Raw genomic sequence first — 14,036 nt, 5'->3', positions numbered from 1 at the left:
GTATATGATTCTCCTGCTCTGGTGCTGCAAGCAATTCCTATTATGGAAAACTCTCTGTATTACTGGCAAAAGGAAGTCGAAAGATATTACATGAGAGTCTGAAACCAAGATGTGACACAATTATATTGGCAAATATAAGATTTAAGCTTTGTTTTGTTTTGTTGTTTGAGAACCTGGAGGACTTGAAGATTGTCTGTTTTCATAAGGTCAAACTTTTATTATTTCTTTTTAACCTTTACAAAGTTGTGTTCAAAACATTCAATAGCTCCAGAAAATAATAAATGCTTATTTCTTTTTCTTATAAACTTCGAATACTGTCAATTATGTAAGTTTTTTATTATTAAATTATTATTATTATTTAGGGAAAATTTTAATGTTTGATGCATTACTGTATTTTAATATTTTGTTAGAAGCCACCCAGAGTGGCTGGGGAAGCCCAGCCAGATGGGCGGGGTATAAATTATTATTATTATTATTATTATTATTATTATTATTATTATTATTTAACAGGAACAAACCCCCATTGGGGGGAAAGCCGATTCACTGCTCTCCTGACATTTCTTCTTTGGTTTAGGCTCAAAGCAGAAACTGAACTTATGCAGCATATAACAGGTGAGCACTTATATAAGTAAAAAATCAACACACACACCTCCTTCTTGAAGCTGAACTGTATACAGCACTGGCTGACTGGCCCTTGTGTCACTCATTGCCAGAGCCAAGCAGATTCAGACACCTGAGTGGTTAAGGCTTCAGTGTCTGCAGGTGGCACTGGGAAGACAGACAAGAATAGCTAGGCCAATGACAGACACAAGTCTGAGAGAAACCAAGATGAAGGATGGGAAACCTTTGGCACTCTAGAAGCTTATTTCATTTATTTATAAACCACTATATCATTAAAAATAACAAAGTGGTTTACAATAGCAAAACCACATAAAAACTGAAAATTAGAGACCATCCACTAACTGTTACAGAAATATGTTTTCTTAATAGCCTGCATAGGTCTGACAGCATAGAAAAATTAGGAGGGTGGTCAGAAGCAGACCTACATTCAAAACAGGACCTTCTCTCTCTGTTCTACCTATAAGCTGCCATGCCCAAAATCTGCTCCAGAGGATTGGGGAAAACTCTAGAATAGATTTAGGGGACACACAGGGAGAATACAGTGCTATTCCGCAAGCAGAAATCCTTGTGCTGACTGAACAAGAAACTTAGCACTACACTGGACTCCACCACTAGCTCCACCGCATTTAAAAAACCTGCACCCATTGCTTTCCTCATGTATGCAACCTAATTGGCAGCCAGGTCAGGCTCTGTCAGGGAGAAGACACTGGTTATTTCCCATTCAAAGTTTAGCACCCAAGATATTTTCCACCTACTAGTATATACTAGCACTAGTATATTTTCTCCTGGGAGTGCAGAGCAATTTGAGAACAAACTTTAACAGAGGAGAAAGGGTTAAGGAGTTATTTCTCTGCTCTGTGCTATTCTGCTCAAATCTCACTGCTTTACCCTGGCACACTTTATTAAACATACATACAGAGACACACCAGGTGATTGGTACACACATCTTGCTGTGTAACATCTAGCTTGGTCCTCAAATACGTAAATAAAGTTTCTATGCTGGGTTTATTAGGCATTTAGAATGCATTCTGCCTGATGAAGATTTCAATACAAACTGAAGCTTGCATAATTATCAACCTATTGCTTAGTCTCTCCCGTGTGTGTGTTAAAAAAACACACCCACTCTCTTTATAGACACACATATTCTGTGGATCTACGAAATAGTTGCCAATTGACAAGATTGCCAGAGTAATGATATGATAGGGTTGAGCCAATACTAAATCTCACTTTCAAACACAGAATGGAGAAGGAAAGAGAGAGAGAATTAGAAACCAAGCAAGTAAATTATTATGTTTTTGCCCACGGCAGACACATATTACTCATTTCCCAGGACCTCTTTAAAGAAGCTTTCAAAACATGTAAAGAATTTAAGCAGACTAGCGAAGGCCTATTACTCAGTTGCTTATCTCCATGCTAAAACTGAACTTCCTAATATTGCATTTTATATGCCTATGGGTAGTATTCTTGAAATGCATGTCCTATTGTATCCCTTCCTGAAAGCAAAACAAAGATGACAAAAATGTAATAGAAATTAGCCACTTATTTCAGCACCTACAAGGTGCTCCAAGGGAGCAAAAAAGACTTTTTATGTATGCGACGACAGCTGCCTAGATGTTCTTAGCCCAGTGATGGAAAGAAGATAAAGCCCCTACCAGAGAAGAATGGCAAATTAAATTGTTAGACTACGCCGAAATGGCAAAACTGACCGGAAAGCTCAGAAACCAGGAAGACCAAAATGTTAATAAGGAATGGGAAAAATTTATAGCTTATCTAGAAAACCACTGTAAGGAGCTGGAAACACTAGCAGGACTGCAGTAACACTTGTAACGTAAAGAGAACTATGAATATACTGGAGTTATAAAAAATACTTGGATTAGTGAAAAAATATGCAGTAGAAATATGCAGTAACAACAGAACCCATGGAGGGGAAGGTGGGAAGTCCAGAGATTCGGGGGAATCTTTTAACTGTGGATTTGTTTTGGTATGATTATAATTTCAAGTTTGTAAAACCAAATAAAAATTATTTTGAAAATGGGAGGGGGGGAGAGAAATTAGCCACTTATTTAATTGGACTTCTGATTTCTTACATGTATTTTCTACAGATGCATTATTTACACTTTGAACAGGCAGAATAATAGGTTACTTTGTACAAAGTATAAGATATTTATATACATATCTGAAAATACAATAATAAGGAATCACATATATAATAATACAAAATGCATACTTAAAAAAAATGAAACACTTTGACTTTTAGGAGAACCCTAAATACTTTTTTTAGTCTGGTCAGCTTTTGAATGAGATTGCTTCTGTTTTATTTCGCTGACAATGTAGCTGCTGGTAGCATTATATTTTTAGACATGTAGAGTTTTGCATTTTGATTTTATGCTTACAGTATTTTGTGTTTTAATAAGATGTGAGCTGCCTTGGAAGTGGCTACCTTCATATATATATATATATATGGAATTTCCCAACTGAACTGAAAATGTAGCCAGTAACAATACTGGCTTGTTCAATGTTCTCCTACTCTCCTGGGCCACAAATACTTGAAGAAGCAATGTTCCTGCTTATGTAGATGAGACCAGGTGCTATGGAATCCTAAAAGGCACCTATGTAAGCATTAAGATTATCACTTCCATCCAAGTAATACACTCCAGGATGATGTACATGCAAAATAAATAAAATGAGTAATCATACAGGACACCACTTTTTCATTAACCAAAAGTTCACATCCTTATTTTTCATTATAAACCAATGGAAGGTTCTTCAGCTACCATCCCTTAACTCTTAAAACTGTAAATGTTTACCAATGGCAATCAACGTTTACTCAACTAAAGTTGCTTTGGCCTGAAATTCTGATTCCTGGATTTATGACTGGTGGCTGTGTTCACTATCGGAGATTATTACAGAGGGGGTAGAAATTTGATTTGAATTGCATTTAAAGGCAAACCTACCTATTCCAAACTTTCTGAAACAATGTGAGAATGGAAGCACAATCATCCTTCAAATTCACCCTTCTCCAAATATTACAGTATTGTTTTGCGGCCATGTAATGTGCACAAAAATACATTACATGGGTAATATGTGCATAAAACTGATCTAGTAGTAAAATACATTACACTAAGGGAATGCTATTTTTTTAAAAAAGAAATGCAAGCATATTTCTGTATAATTAGAAGAAATTTGCTGATAAATGTTTATGTGGAGTTTAAAAGAAAATGAAAACTGATTGGGAAATGTAGAGAACTGAACTATAGATTGGAGTGGGGGGGAGATGAGAAACTGAGAGAAACTGAAATAGATACATCTGCTCGTCCTTAGTGTGTGTTTTGGAAGCAAATACCAGGATGAAAGCTGGGAAGGCAAGTCTTGGCAGGATGTGCTTTGTGATGGCATCTGTCCAGGGCAGAGTTCATACTAGGTCCAGGAAAATTAGTGTCAACAAACAAGGTAATGCTAAGAACAATGGCAGCCAGCCAGGCTATTAGAAAGCATGCAAAAGCAGTGGGGCACAACCCCAAAGCTAGTAGGCAAGGGAAGCACAATGAAATAAAGAATGCCCCAAGTCACTTTGAGCATTAAAGCATAGTACCATCTTTTATCATACTGTTCTCTGACAGATGGTAAGATAAACCATTATTTCTCCCTCCCTCCCTTCCCTGTTCTCTCCCTTTTCAAAGTAAGTGTGTTGTTTTCAAGACTTTCTTTCTGATGAATGTTTTATCCTTTCCAGCTAAGAAGACTTCCTACCCTCCCCCCCACAGCCTTATCTATGAATATCAGAAGAAATACGCAACTTATTTTCTTGGAACTAAGCTCACATCCATGGAAGTAGCCTACAGAATTATTTAGCAGGAAGGGGCTACACCTAAAAGAAAAAAATCCTTAAGGAAAGAAACTCCCTTAGAAAACGCCATTCATCTCTAGCTATTATGCAGCAGATGATCTGAGCAATGCCAGTAATCACAATAGTGCACTGCTGGCAAAAATAAATAAACCCATGGACAACTGTGTACACACTCACATTTCATACATTTAAAAGACTGTGTGCACCTTGTTCTTCCTTCTAGCGGCAATTCTTTAAGGATAACTACTGCTCTGGAAAGCCCATCAACTTTCTGTGGAGTTTTTCATGAGTGTTTGAGGTTCCACTGAGAAGGGAAAGGAAGGCTGAAAATGCACGTTAAAATGGGCTTTTATTACCTAGATTCTATAGGGATATACTGACAGTGCATAGATGTGGGATGCCATACCGTCTAATTAAGCTTATGTGGTAAGATCTCAGGCAATCATAAAACAATATAATATATTTTATTGCTTGCTTTTGGTCCATATAATTCATTGTTTAGACCTGACACCACTGTACCATCCACATGATCATGCACACAATGCAGTTGTTCACCATACTACCTGGTGGGCTGCACAGTGTGCTTTCAATCCTACCCTAGGAAGCACCGTAATGATGGAAATATGCAGCAAAGTGTCTCCATACCCAAGCCAAATATATACTGCCCCAGCCTTTCACGTCAAAGTACACAAAAGTAGCCTACTGCTTTAGCATGAGATCTGCCATTAGTTTTGATACTGAGAACTGACTTGATAGACTTGCTTTCCATTGCTTACTCCTGTAATTCTGCCTGATAAAAACCTTTGCTGAGAAAAAAAAGAATGGCATTCTATTGTTGTTGTTCTTTAGTCGTTTAGTCATGTCTGACTCTTCGTGACCCCATGGACCAGAGCGCGCCAGGCACTCCTGTCTTCCACTGCTTCCCGCAGTTTGGTCAAATTCATGTTAGTAGCTTCGAGAACACTGTCCAACCATCTCGTCCTCTGTCGTCCTCTTCTCCTTGTGCCCTCAATCTTTCCCAACATCAGGGTCTTTTCCAGGGAGTCTTCTCTTCTCATCCTCAGCTTCCGGATTTGTCCTTCCAGTGAGGACTCAGGGCTTATTTTTTTAAGAATGGATAGGTTTGATCTTCTTGCAGTCCATGGGACTCTTAAGAGTCTCCTCCAGCACCATAATTCAAAAGCATCCATTCTTCAGCAATCAGCCTTCTTTATGGTCCAGCTCTCACTTCCACACATCACTACTGGGAGAACCATAGCTTTAACTATACGGACCTTTGTTGGCAAGATGGTGTCTCTGCTTTTTTAAGATGCTATCTAGGTTTGTCATCGCTTTTCAGACTAATCTTCTTAAACAGTAAAGCAGCATAAATGCAAACTATCACATTATCGCTAATAATCTGAGAATTAATTCTTCACTGTTAAGCTGACAGTATGTCACTAGCATCACTAAACCAAACTCTGAGAGAATCAAAATTACAACGGGAAGGATCTGAAGATGTTTGCACCTGAAGCTGACACAGGCTGTCATCCTATGTAACGTGTTACCAAATTCATAGTGTTTGTGTTCACACCTGTTGGAAGTGACAGGCATAACCTTGTTTAATATTTAGCGTGACCAGCAGAAAGCAGAAACACACACTGAAACTGGAATTACAGCGCGTATTATCTGTCAGACTCCCTCTAACCCAAATGTAATTGATTTCCTACATTTTGCTTGTGTATTATTAAAAACTCAAGCTGCAATCCTACACAGATTTACCCAGAAGTAAACCCTACAGTACACAGTGGTACTTACTTTTGAGCAAATATGCACAGAATTGCACTGCAAGGTTTAGGCGTAAATGCCACAGTACATACTTCTAAGTAAGCATGAATAGGATATTCCCCCACAATGATATGCTTATCATTAAGGCCATCTTCACTGAAATGCTTGGCTTTTTCTAGTTTAAAACTGAAAAGAAAAGTTTAAAGCACCAGTACAAAAAGCTTCAATAACTGTTTGCAGAGGGACTGTTAATGTAGTAATGTCTTTTATTGCCTTCCATGGCCTAACATAGTAATTGAAATAATAAAAAAGCCAAAGTCAATGCTCTAACATCTGATCGTTTGCATGGATCTTATGCAGAGCGTGTTTGCTCAACAAGCACTTGGTACAATAAGGCCGTGCAGAAAATGAACGATGTAATCCATTTATACCCTGCATACAACTTCATGTTCTTGCTGGAATAACACTATAAATCATTCAGATGTTTCTGAGTCTTCTTTGGCATTTCGGCACATACCACTAGACAGCAGGGTTGAAATAACATACAAAACAAAACTCAAGAAAGAGAGTAGTTGAACTCCTCGTAGAGCTAAAAGAGAATCATTTAGAGAAGGGCCTGGGGGAGCCCCCTGTCTGAAACCCTGAATAGTCACTGCCTTTCAGTACGGAGATAGATGGTCCAGTGGTTTGATTCAATGTTAGGCTGCTTCTCATGTCATGAAACAGGAAAATGCTGCCTTGACCTATGTGAAGCACTTAGTATATTTTAAACCAATCAGAAAGCACTATACTGGAAAAGATGATTTAGTAGACCTGGCCAATGTGATTCTGTATGAAAGCAACCACCAACAATGACAATATAGGATAATGAACGGAATGGTAATGGTGCTGGTGTAGAATGTCAAGCATAATGGAAAGCATTCCATGTAAAACCTACATGCAAATTAACAGCGTAAACTGAAGCCACATGGTTTTCTTAAAAAAACATTTTATTGAGTAGTCAGGCACTTAAAAGTGTGGCTGTAGTCACGGTGCCATTTTTAATATGAGGTTTACACATACGTTAAAAATAAGGATTTCAGATGATAAAAAAATTCAGGAAGAAATATTGCTGAGTTGCTAACAGAAATGAGATACTGCTGAGTTGGAATGTCAATCAAAGTGGAAAAAAGAAAAAAGAAAACCACCCCTGGCTTCAAAAGTCACATGCATTCAGGAAGACCTGTGCACTCAAACTGACAGCTTATATGATACGTTAACATTTTCTCAGCATATGAAGAGACAGCTTTATACTGTCACTAAACAAAAAAGGGCAGTTGACAGATTTTCATATGCTTTTGTGCTTTGTTGTTATACAGATGGGTTGAGTATACTTTGATGATGAGGGGGACAGAGAAGAAGGTGCCCTAGGCCTTACATTTTTAACCAAATGAATTTCAAGCAGCGCATGCACAAGAACAAATAGTTCTTCCTAGAAACAGAAACTTGCAAGTGCTGGTGGGTTCCCATTTTTCTATTATTGTCAGGTGAAAGCCAGAAGTGCAAGGCACAGTGTCACCTCATTTATATTTATTTTATTCAAATATTTATAAGCTGCCTTTCAATAATAATAATAAAAAAACCAAATCAGCTTCCAAAATATTATGAACTGTTGAATATCAGAGTGTCATAAAAGCCCGGGGGGGGGGGGAATTAAAAGTAAGCCCATTGCATGATTAAGAAACACCAGTTGATAAATCAGCTAAATCTGCCTATTTTTTCATAGAACCAAAACATGTCTATGTCACAGCAGGAGTATCTTAGGAGAAACGTTCCATCCAGCGTGAACTTGAAGGGGAAATGCTTTTTCTAAGATAGAACTTTTTATCTGTTGTTTTATAAGCACTTGTATTCAAAGTAGCCTTTTAAGTATTAAAATTATTCCTCTAACTCATTAAAGCTTGCAGTTAAGAACAGCAATCAGTTGTGATAAAAGAACAGACTACCCCAAAGGTTCTTTGGAGAAGGGCTGGAGGGGCCTGATGCCTAAAGACCACCAAGAACACCCCTACTGTGTACACACTGCAGCTTGTTTCTATCAGAGAGAAAGCCTTTTCCCATGCTTCCAATAGATGGACATGGGGCTGAGGAGGATTTTAACATGTATAACACCGGACCATTTAAGGTTTAAAAGTCGTCAAACTAAATGGAAAACAGTGAAGTAACTGCAGATTTGACATTGTATGTGTCCCACGCAGGCTGCACTGGTTAATACTGAAGCCACTAAACTAGCTGAAATTTCCAGACAGTAGAACTTCTCCACATACAACACAAATTAATTGGCTGTGTAAGTAGCTTTGTGAAGGCTTACATGACCTGGAATGTCTGTGGTTCTTGTGAAATAATCTCCCTTCTGAACTGAGGCAAGCACCCACATTAATGCATTTTTCTGCACTCGCAGGAATCACATTTATTCTTGGAGGCCTTTTGCCGGCCATTAATAGCAGCTGGATCCTTTTTAACTACTTGCTATTGACGTAGCAGCTGCTGTTTCGTTCTGAATTTTGGGAACTCATTGTGTTTTCATATACTGTCATTATGCACAAAAGGCAGCATATATATGATGCGATAAATGGCAAAACAAAGAACAGTATTTTAAACAAATAAAGAGCAGCCTCACAAAGAACTCATGGCAGTAGACTGAGTGGGATGTAGGTTGGGCATGAATCACCATTGCTATGTTATTCCTCTTTGTAAAGATGCACATGGTGTCAGGGTCAGTCCAAGACATTTTACTGCCCAAAGCAAAAGGCAATATGCTCTTCCTACACACACATAGAGAAGGTAACTAGAATGGTGGCTGAATATTGTTTCAGCACTGGCAACAGGATAGCACACCTGAGGGCAACAGGTTCAAGTAAGAGAATGCAGAGCAAGCTGTGTGGAGCACGTATGTACACACACACAGTACACACACACTTCTTTCTCCATGCAACTGCTGCCTGGGGCAGTTATCTCACTTAAACTAATGGCAGCTTATTCCTGGCTGGTGAACTAATTTGAAGCTGGTCCTTTCACCTTTACATGCAAGAATGTACATAGGACACATAACATGCACAAGTTTAGGTTTGCTTCTCCAGGTATTTTTCATCTACATTAAAGACTGGATTTATTAATCAAAAAAATGAGTAAGTTCAGGACTATTCTTTAACCTTTTCCATACTCCAGATGGCCATTTGTGTTGCAAGTGTGCATCTAATTAGTTTGTGTAAATCCCATTCTCGCAGATTTAAATTAGGTTCAGGAACAGAGTTCTGTTAAGGATTGCAGACTTACAGCCTGGGTCCTGATGACAGCTTGTTGGAGACAATTCTTACTTTCATAATTGAACTTGCATTTGAGTAGACAAGTACAGGATTCAAGGTTGTAGCCAATGTTGGTCCAACTTGGAGTAGACCCATTGAAATTAATGGATATGGCACAGGTTCATTTGTTTCATTTGGGTCTCTGAGAATGTTTGTACAACTTCAAACTTTTACTGTTTTCATATGTGCATGACCATTTAAAAAAATGAGCCAAAAATTAATAGCGTACCTGGAAAACTGCTGCTGCAGTCCTCTCATTTGAACCCTGTTGCGCTCAGATTCCAGTGTCACTTCTCGTAATTTTTTTTCACTTTCAAGTCTCAAATGTCGCTCTTCCTCCAACTCATGTATCAGCTTCTCACGCTAAAAAAAAAACCAGGAGAACAAAACTGTTCAAGAGTGCTTTCAAATTTCAACAGTACTTTCACAATGCAAAAAAAGGTTATGTCCCACCCCCATTTCTACATTCCAGTCCACCAGGTTTTGGTAATGCCTATTAAGTCATATTTGCCACCCTATATTAAAAGCTCACATTCTTCTTGTTTGTTCCCACCCTGAGCTGCTTCCTTCTTGTAGTTCCTTGCCCTTTAGCAGGTTTCTGGAGCACCACCTCAGTTTCCTGTGGATCAATTAATCCCTGGTACAAGGTATTCCCCTGGAGGGCTTTAAAAGATTAGACAAAATCATGGGGAATACAGTTATCAAAAGCTACTATCCATGATGCCTATGTTCAACCTTCTCTGTCAATGGCAATGTGCCTCTGAATACTAATTGCATTCAAGGCCCACTTGCCAGCTCCCCATATGCGTCTTGTTGCTCACTGTGGGAATAGGATTCTGGACTATGTGGGCTTTCATCCTGATCCAGCAGAACTCTTCTTACATACATAATGTAGTGGCATCAATGAGTCCTACACATAGCTTGTCAAAAGTTCAGCTACAAAATTATAATGCAAAAGTTAGAAATTCAGGGGAATGCTGGTGGGGGGGGGATCATACCAGGCATTCTATTTATGTGTGCATGCTTATTCAAAAACAATTGTAAACACAATGTTGTGCAATTTGAAGCCTACCAAAGGATTTGATGTATGCCTGATGGTGCTGACCTAAATTTTATGACATGCTTAGAAAAATGTATCACCAAATTACAGACATGGTTTCATTGTTGTTGTTGTTTAGTCATTTAGTCGTGTCCGACTCTTTGTGACCCCATGGACTAGAGCACGCCAGGCACTTCTGTCTTCCACTGCCTCCCGCAGTTTGGTCAAACTCATGCTGGTAGCTTCGAGAACACTGTCCAACCATCTCATCCCCTGCCATCCCCTTCTCCTTGTGCCCTCAATCTTTCCCAACATCAGGGTCTTTTCCAGGGAGTCTTCTCTTCTCATGAGGTGGCCAAAGTATTGGAGCCTCAGCTTCACAATCTGTCCTTCCAGTGAGCACTCAGGGCTAATTTCCTTAAGAATGGATGCGTTTGATCTTCTTGCAGTCCATGGGACTCTCAAGAGTCTCCTCCAGCACCATAATTCAAAAGCATCAATTCTTCAGCGATCAGCCTTCTTTATGGTCCAGCTCTCACTTCCATACATCACTACTGGGAAAACCATGGCTTTAACTATACGGACCTTTGTTGGCAAGGTGATGTCTCTGCTTTCTGCTTTCATTAGAGAATAATAAAGCTTTCTTGGTGTTAAGCCATTATTAGTGTAAGTCTTACAGCTCTACATCTTATATGATAAATTTAAAATTGTAGAAAGCAAGAAACCAAAAATACATGCATCACAAGTCAGAAAACTGATCTTAAAAGACATATCATGAAGATAAATAAACAGATGACACACCAGGAGTATATAAGGGATTAAATGAAATATCTAAGTTATTTTACTTCTGGTAAAATATGGGGAATTACACAGATAGCAGAGAACTTCTGTCTAGCTAGCCACACATAAAAGCTTGGAAGTGAGGGTTTTTAAATGGGAAAACACAGTTCCATAAAAGAAATTTAGTGTTCTCATTAAATTGGCCAATTAATATTTATTCTTACTACCCCATAACACAATCCTGCAAGATACTGAGAATGTTACTTACAGAGAGCTTTGAGTAAGTATAAAAATGTTTAGCATCTCCCACTGCCATAATCTTGCAAAACCACAACCCCCCCCCCCCCGCCGCAAATACTGAAGTTCATCAACTGTAGCTAGGATGGGGCTACACATTATGATATGCATTTCATAAATCCATAACTGTTCCTGAAAATAAACAAGTCTAGGTCTGGTCGGTGCCTAGATCGGTGACTGCCTGAAAAATGTATACCACCTTGGAAGAATGTATACCATGATGGAAGAAAGGTGGGATATAAATCCAAAAAAATAAATATATGGAACATGTAGGGGGCTTTTACAGGACAGAATTTGTCACAGGAAGAAGAGACTTTGAAACCTTTCCCTGCCCACCAATAAATTATACATAATTCCAGTAAATTCCTGGTGGTTTTGATACATAGCTTTTATTTTTATCCTGCAACAGGTAATAATAATAATAATAATAATAATAATAATAATAATAATAATAATAATAATTTATTACTTATACCCCATCCATCTGGCTGGGTCTTCCCAGCCGCTCTGGGCGGCTCCCAACAAAATATTAAAATACACTAGTCTATTAAACATTAAAAGCTTCCCTAAACAGGGCTGCCTTCAGATGTCTTCTCAAAGTCTGGTAGTTGTTTTTCTCTTTGACATCTGGTGGGAGGACGTTCCACGGGGTGGGTGCCACTAACGAGAAGGCCTTCTGTCTGGTTCCCTGTAATTTGGCTTCTCGCAGCAAGGGAGCTGCCAGAAGGCCCTCGGTGCTGGACCTCAGTGTCCGGGCAGAACAATGAGGGTAGAGACGCTCCTTCAGGTATACTGGACCAAGGCCTGTATAACTTGCAGGCACTGTGTCTCCAGCTTTCTTTGCTCTCTCCTTCCTCTCTCCTAACCGATAATAAATGAGATAAGCCCTCACACAAACCAGCAAACTCTTTCATCTTCACCAGTATTCTTTCTAGAGCTCAGCTAATTATGCAGAGCCCTGCTAATAATCCAGGAGGAAACCCCTAAGGCTAGACAGTCAAAGATCCATCAGCAAAGTAAACAAAGAACTGGAAAGCTCTTCTTTATTTCCTCACCCCCACCAGTGAAAAAATGAGGGGGAAGAGTTTTTATTTTAATTTTCTGGTGGTGTTCATGTTGTTGGTTCCCCCTAAATAGCTTTCCTCCATATTAAAAATTTAAAGGAGACTATATTTTTGCTTGCTTGCCCTCCCTCCTTCCCTTTGAGAAAAAGGGAGAGATTGGTGTGATGAGGGCTTGGGGGGAGGTTCTGGGGGGTGAATGGAGTGGAGAAGATTTAGCCTTATGCTGAAATTGGAGGTTGGGTACTACGTGAGGTTGGGTACTACGTGAGAATAATGGGGAGGGTGTTTCTCGGTAAGCTGTGCAAGCAAATGCGTGTTTACTCACAAGCAAGCCCTACTGAATTCAATGAGGCTTACTCCCAGGAAAGTAGAAGTTTAGTTGAACTCAGTGGGGTTTATGCATACACAGATTGCACTTAGACCTCTGAGTGGGGAAGCAGATGCAACTTGACTAGTAAATCACTTATCAACGACACTTAAGTTAGTTGAAAATATATTATATGGAAGTTTATTTAATATTTTTATTAAATCTACTACTTGCTTACATGTTAAGGCCCTCCACCATCACAGGCAGCCTCGTCAAGGCCCTTGGCTGCTGTGGGGAAGTGCGGCACACTCTCTGCCGCTGCAAGGAGGTACGATGGGACCCTCTGCCGCCGCAGGGAGGCCCAGCAAGGCCCTCCACTGACATAGATATAGATAATAGATAGATAGATAGATAGATAGATAGATGATTGATAGATAGATAGATGTGTGTGTGTGTGTGTGTGTGTGTGTGTGTGTGTATCTCATATCATGATATTTAGCTTGTGATCTATTGTGATGTTGAAAACTAGATACAGTGGTACCTAGGGTTAAGAACTTAATTCATTCCGGAGGTCTGTTCTTAACCTGAAACTGTTTTTAACCTGAAGCACCACTTTAGCTAATGGGGGCCTCCCGCTGCCGCTGCCGTGACTGAGCAATTTCTGTTCTCATCCTGAAGCAAAGTTCTTAACCTGAGTTACTATTTCTGGGTTAGCGGAGTCTGTAACCTGAAGCGTCTGTAACCTGAAGCTTCTGTAACCTGAGGTACCACTGTATTGCCCAGCCCTATTTTGCCTCTCTTAGATGAGAACAGACAGCAATAAGCAACTCCGGACTCCTTCCAAATATGACTAAGCCCAGTGCCACCTAGTGACCAAATTATTCAATGACACTATACCACGCACGCAGTGCCACACCAGTGTCTTTCACAGTAATATATATTTGGGGTTGTACCTTTTAGTATACAATTT

General features: G+C 39.4%; 1 protein-coding gene across 12 annotated transcripts in view; it reads right to left on the bottom strand.

Annotated features, from left to right (window-relative positions):
• The window catches only part of NCKAP5 (NCK associated protein 5), a 588,547-nt gene that overhangs the window by 260,434 nt on the left and 314,077 nt on the right, over positions 1-14,036 (bottom strand). For 11 of the 12 annotated variants that reach the window (XM_083404704.1, XM_083404711.1, XM_083404705.1 and 8 more), the window contains one exon: positions 9,809-9,942. In XM_083404704.1, coding sequence (XP_083260830.1) covers positions 9,809-9,942 — 134 coding nt within the window. Of the gene's footprint in view, positions 1-9,808; positions 9,943-14,036 lie in introns of those variants that run through there. The other variant, XM_083404703.1, reaches the window with a different exon arrangement.

Source organism: Podarcis tiliguerta (genome assembly GCF_965153285.1).
Source record: "Podarcis tiliguerta genome assembly, chromosome: 1".
Taxonomy (NCBI): domain Eukaryota; kingdom Metazoa; phylum Chordata; class Lepidosauria; order Squamata; family Lacertidae; genus Podarcis; species Podarcis tiliguerta.
Note: the sequence above shows the minus strand (reverse complement) of the source record. Positions and strands in the feature narration are given on the sequence as shown.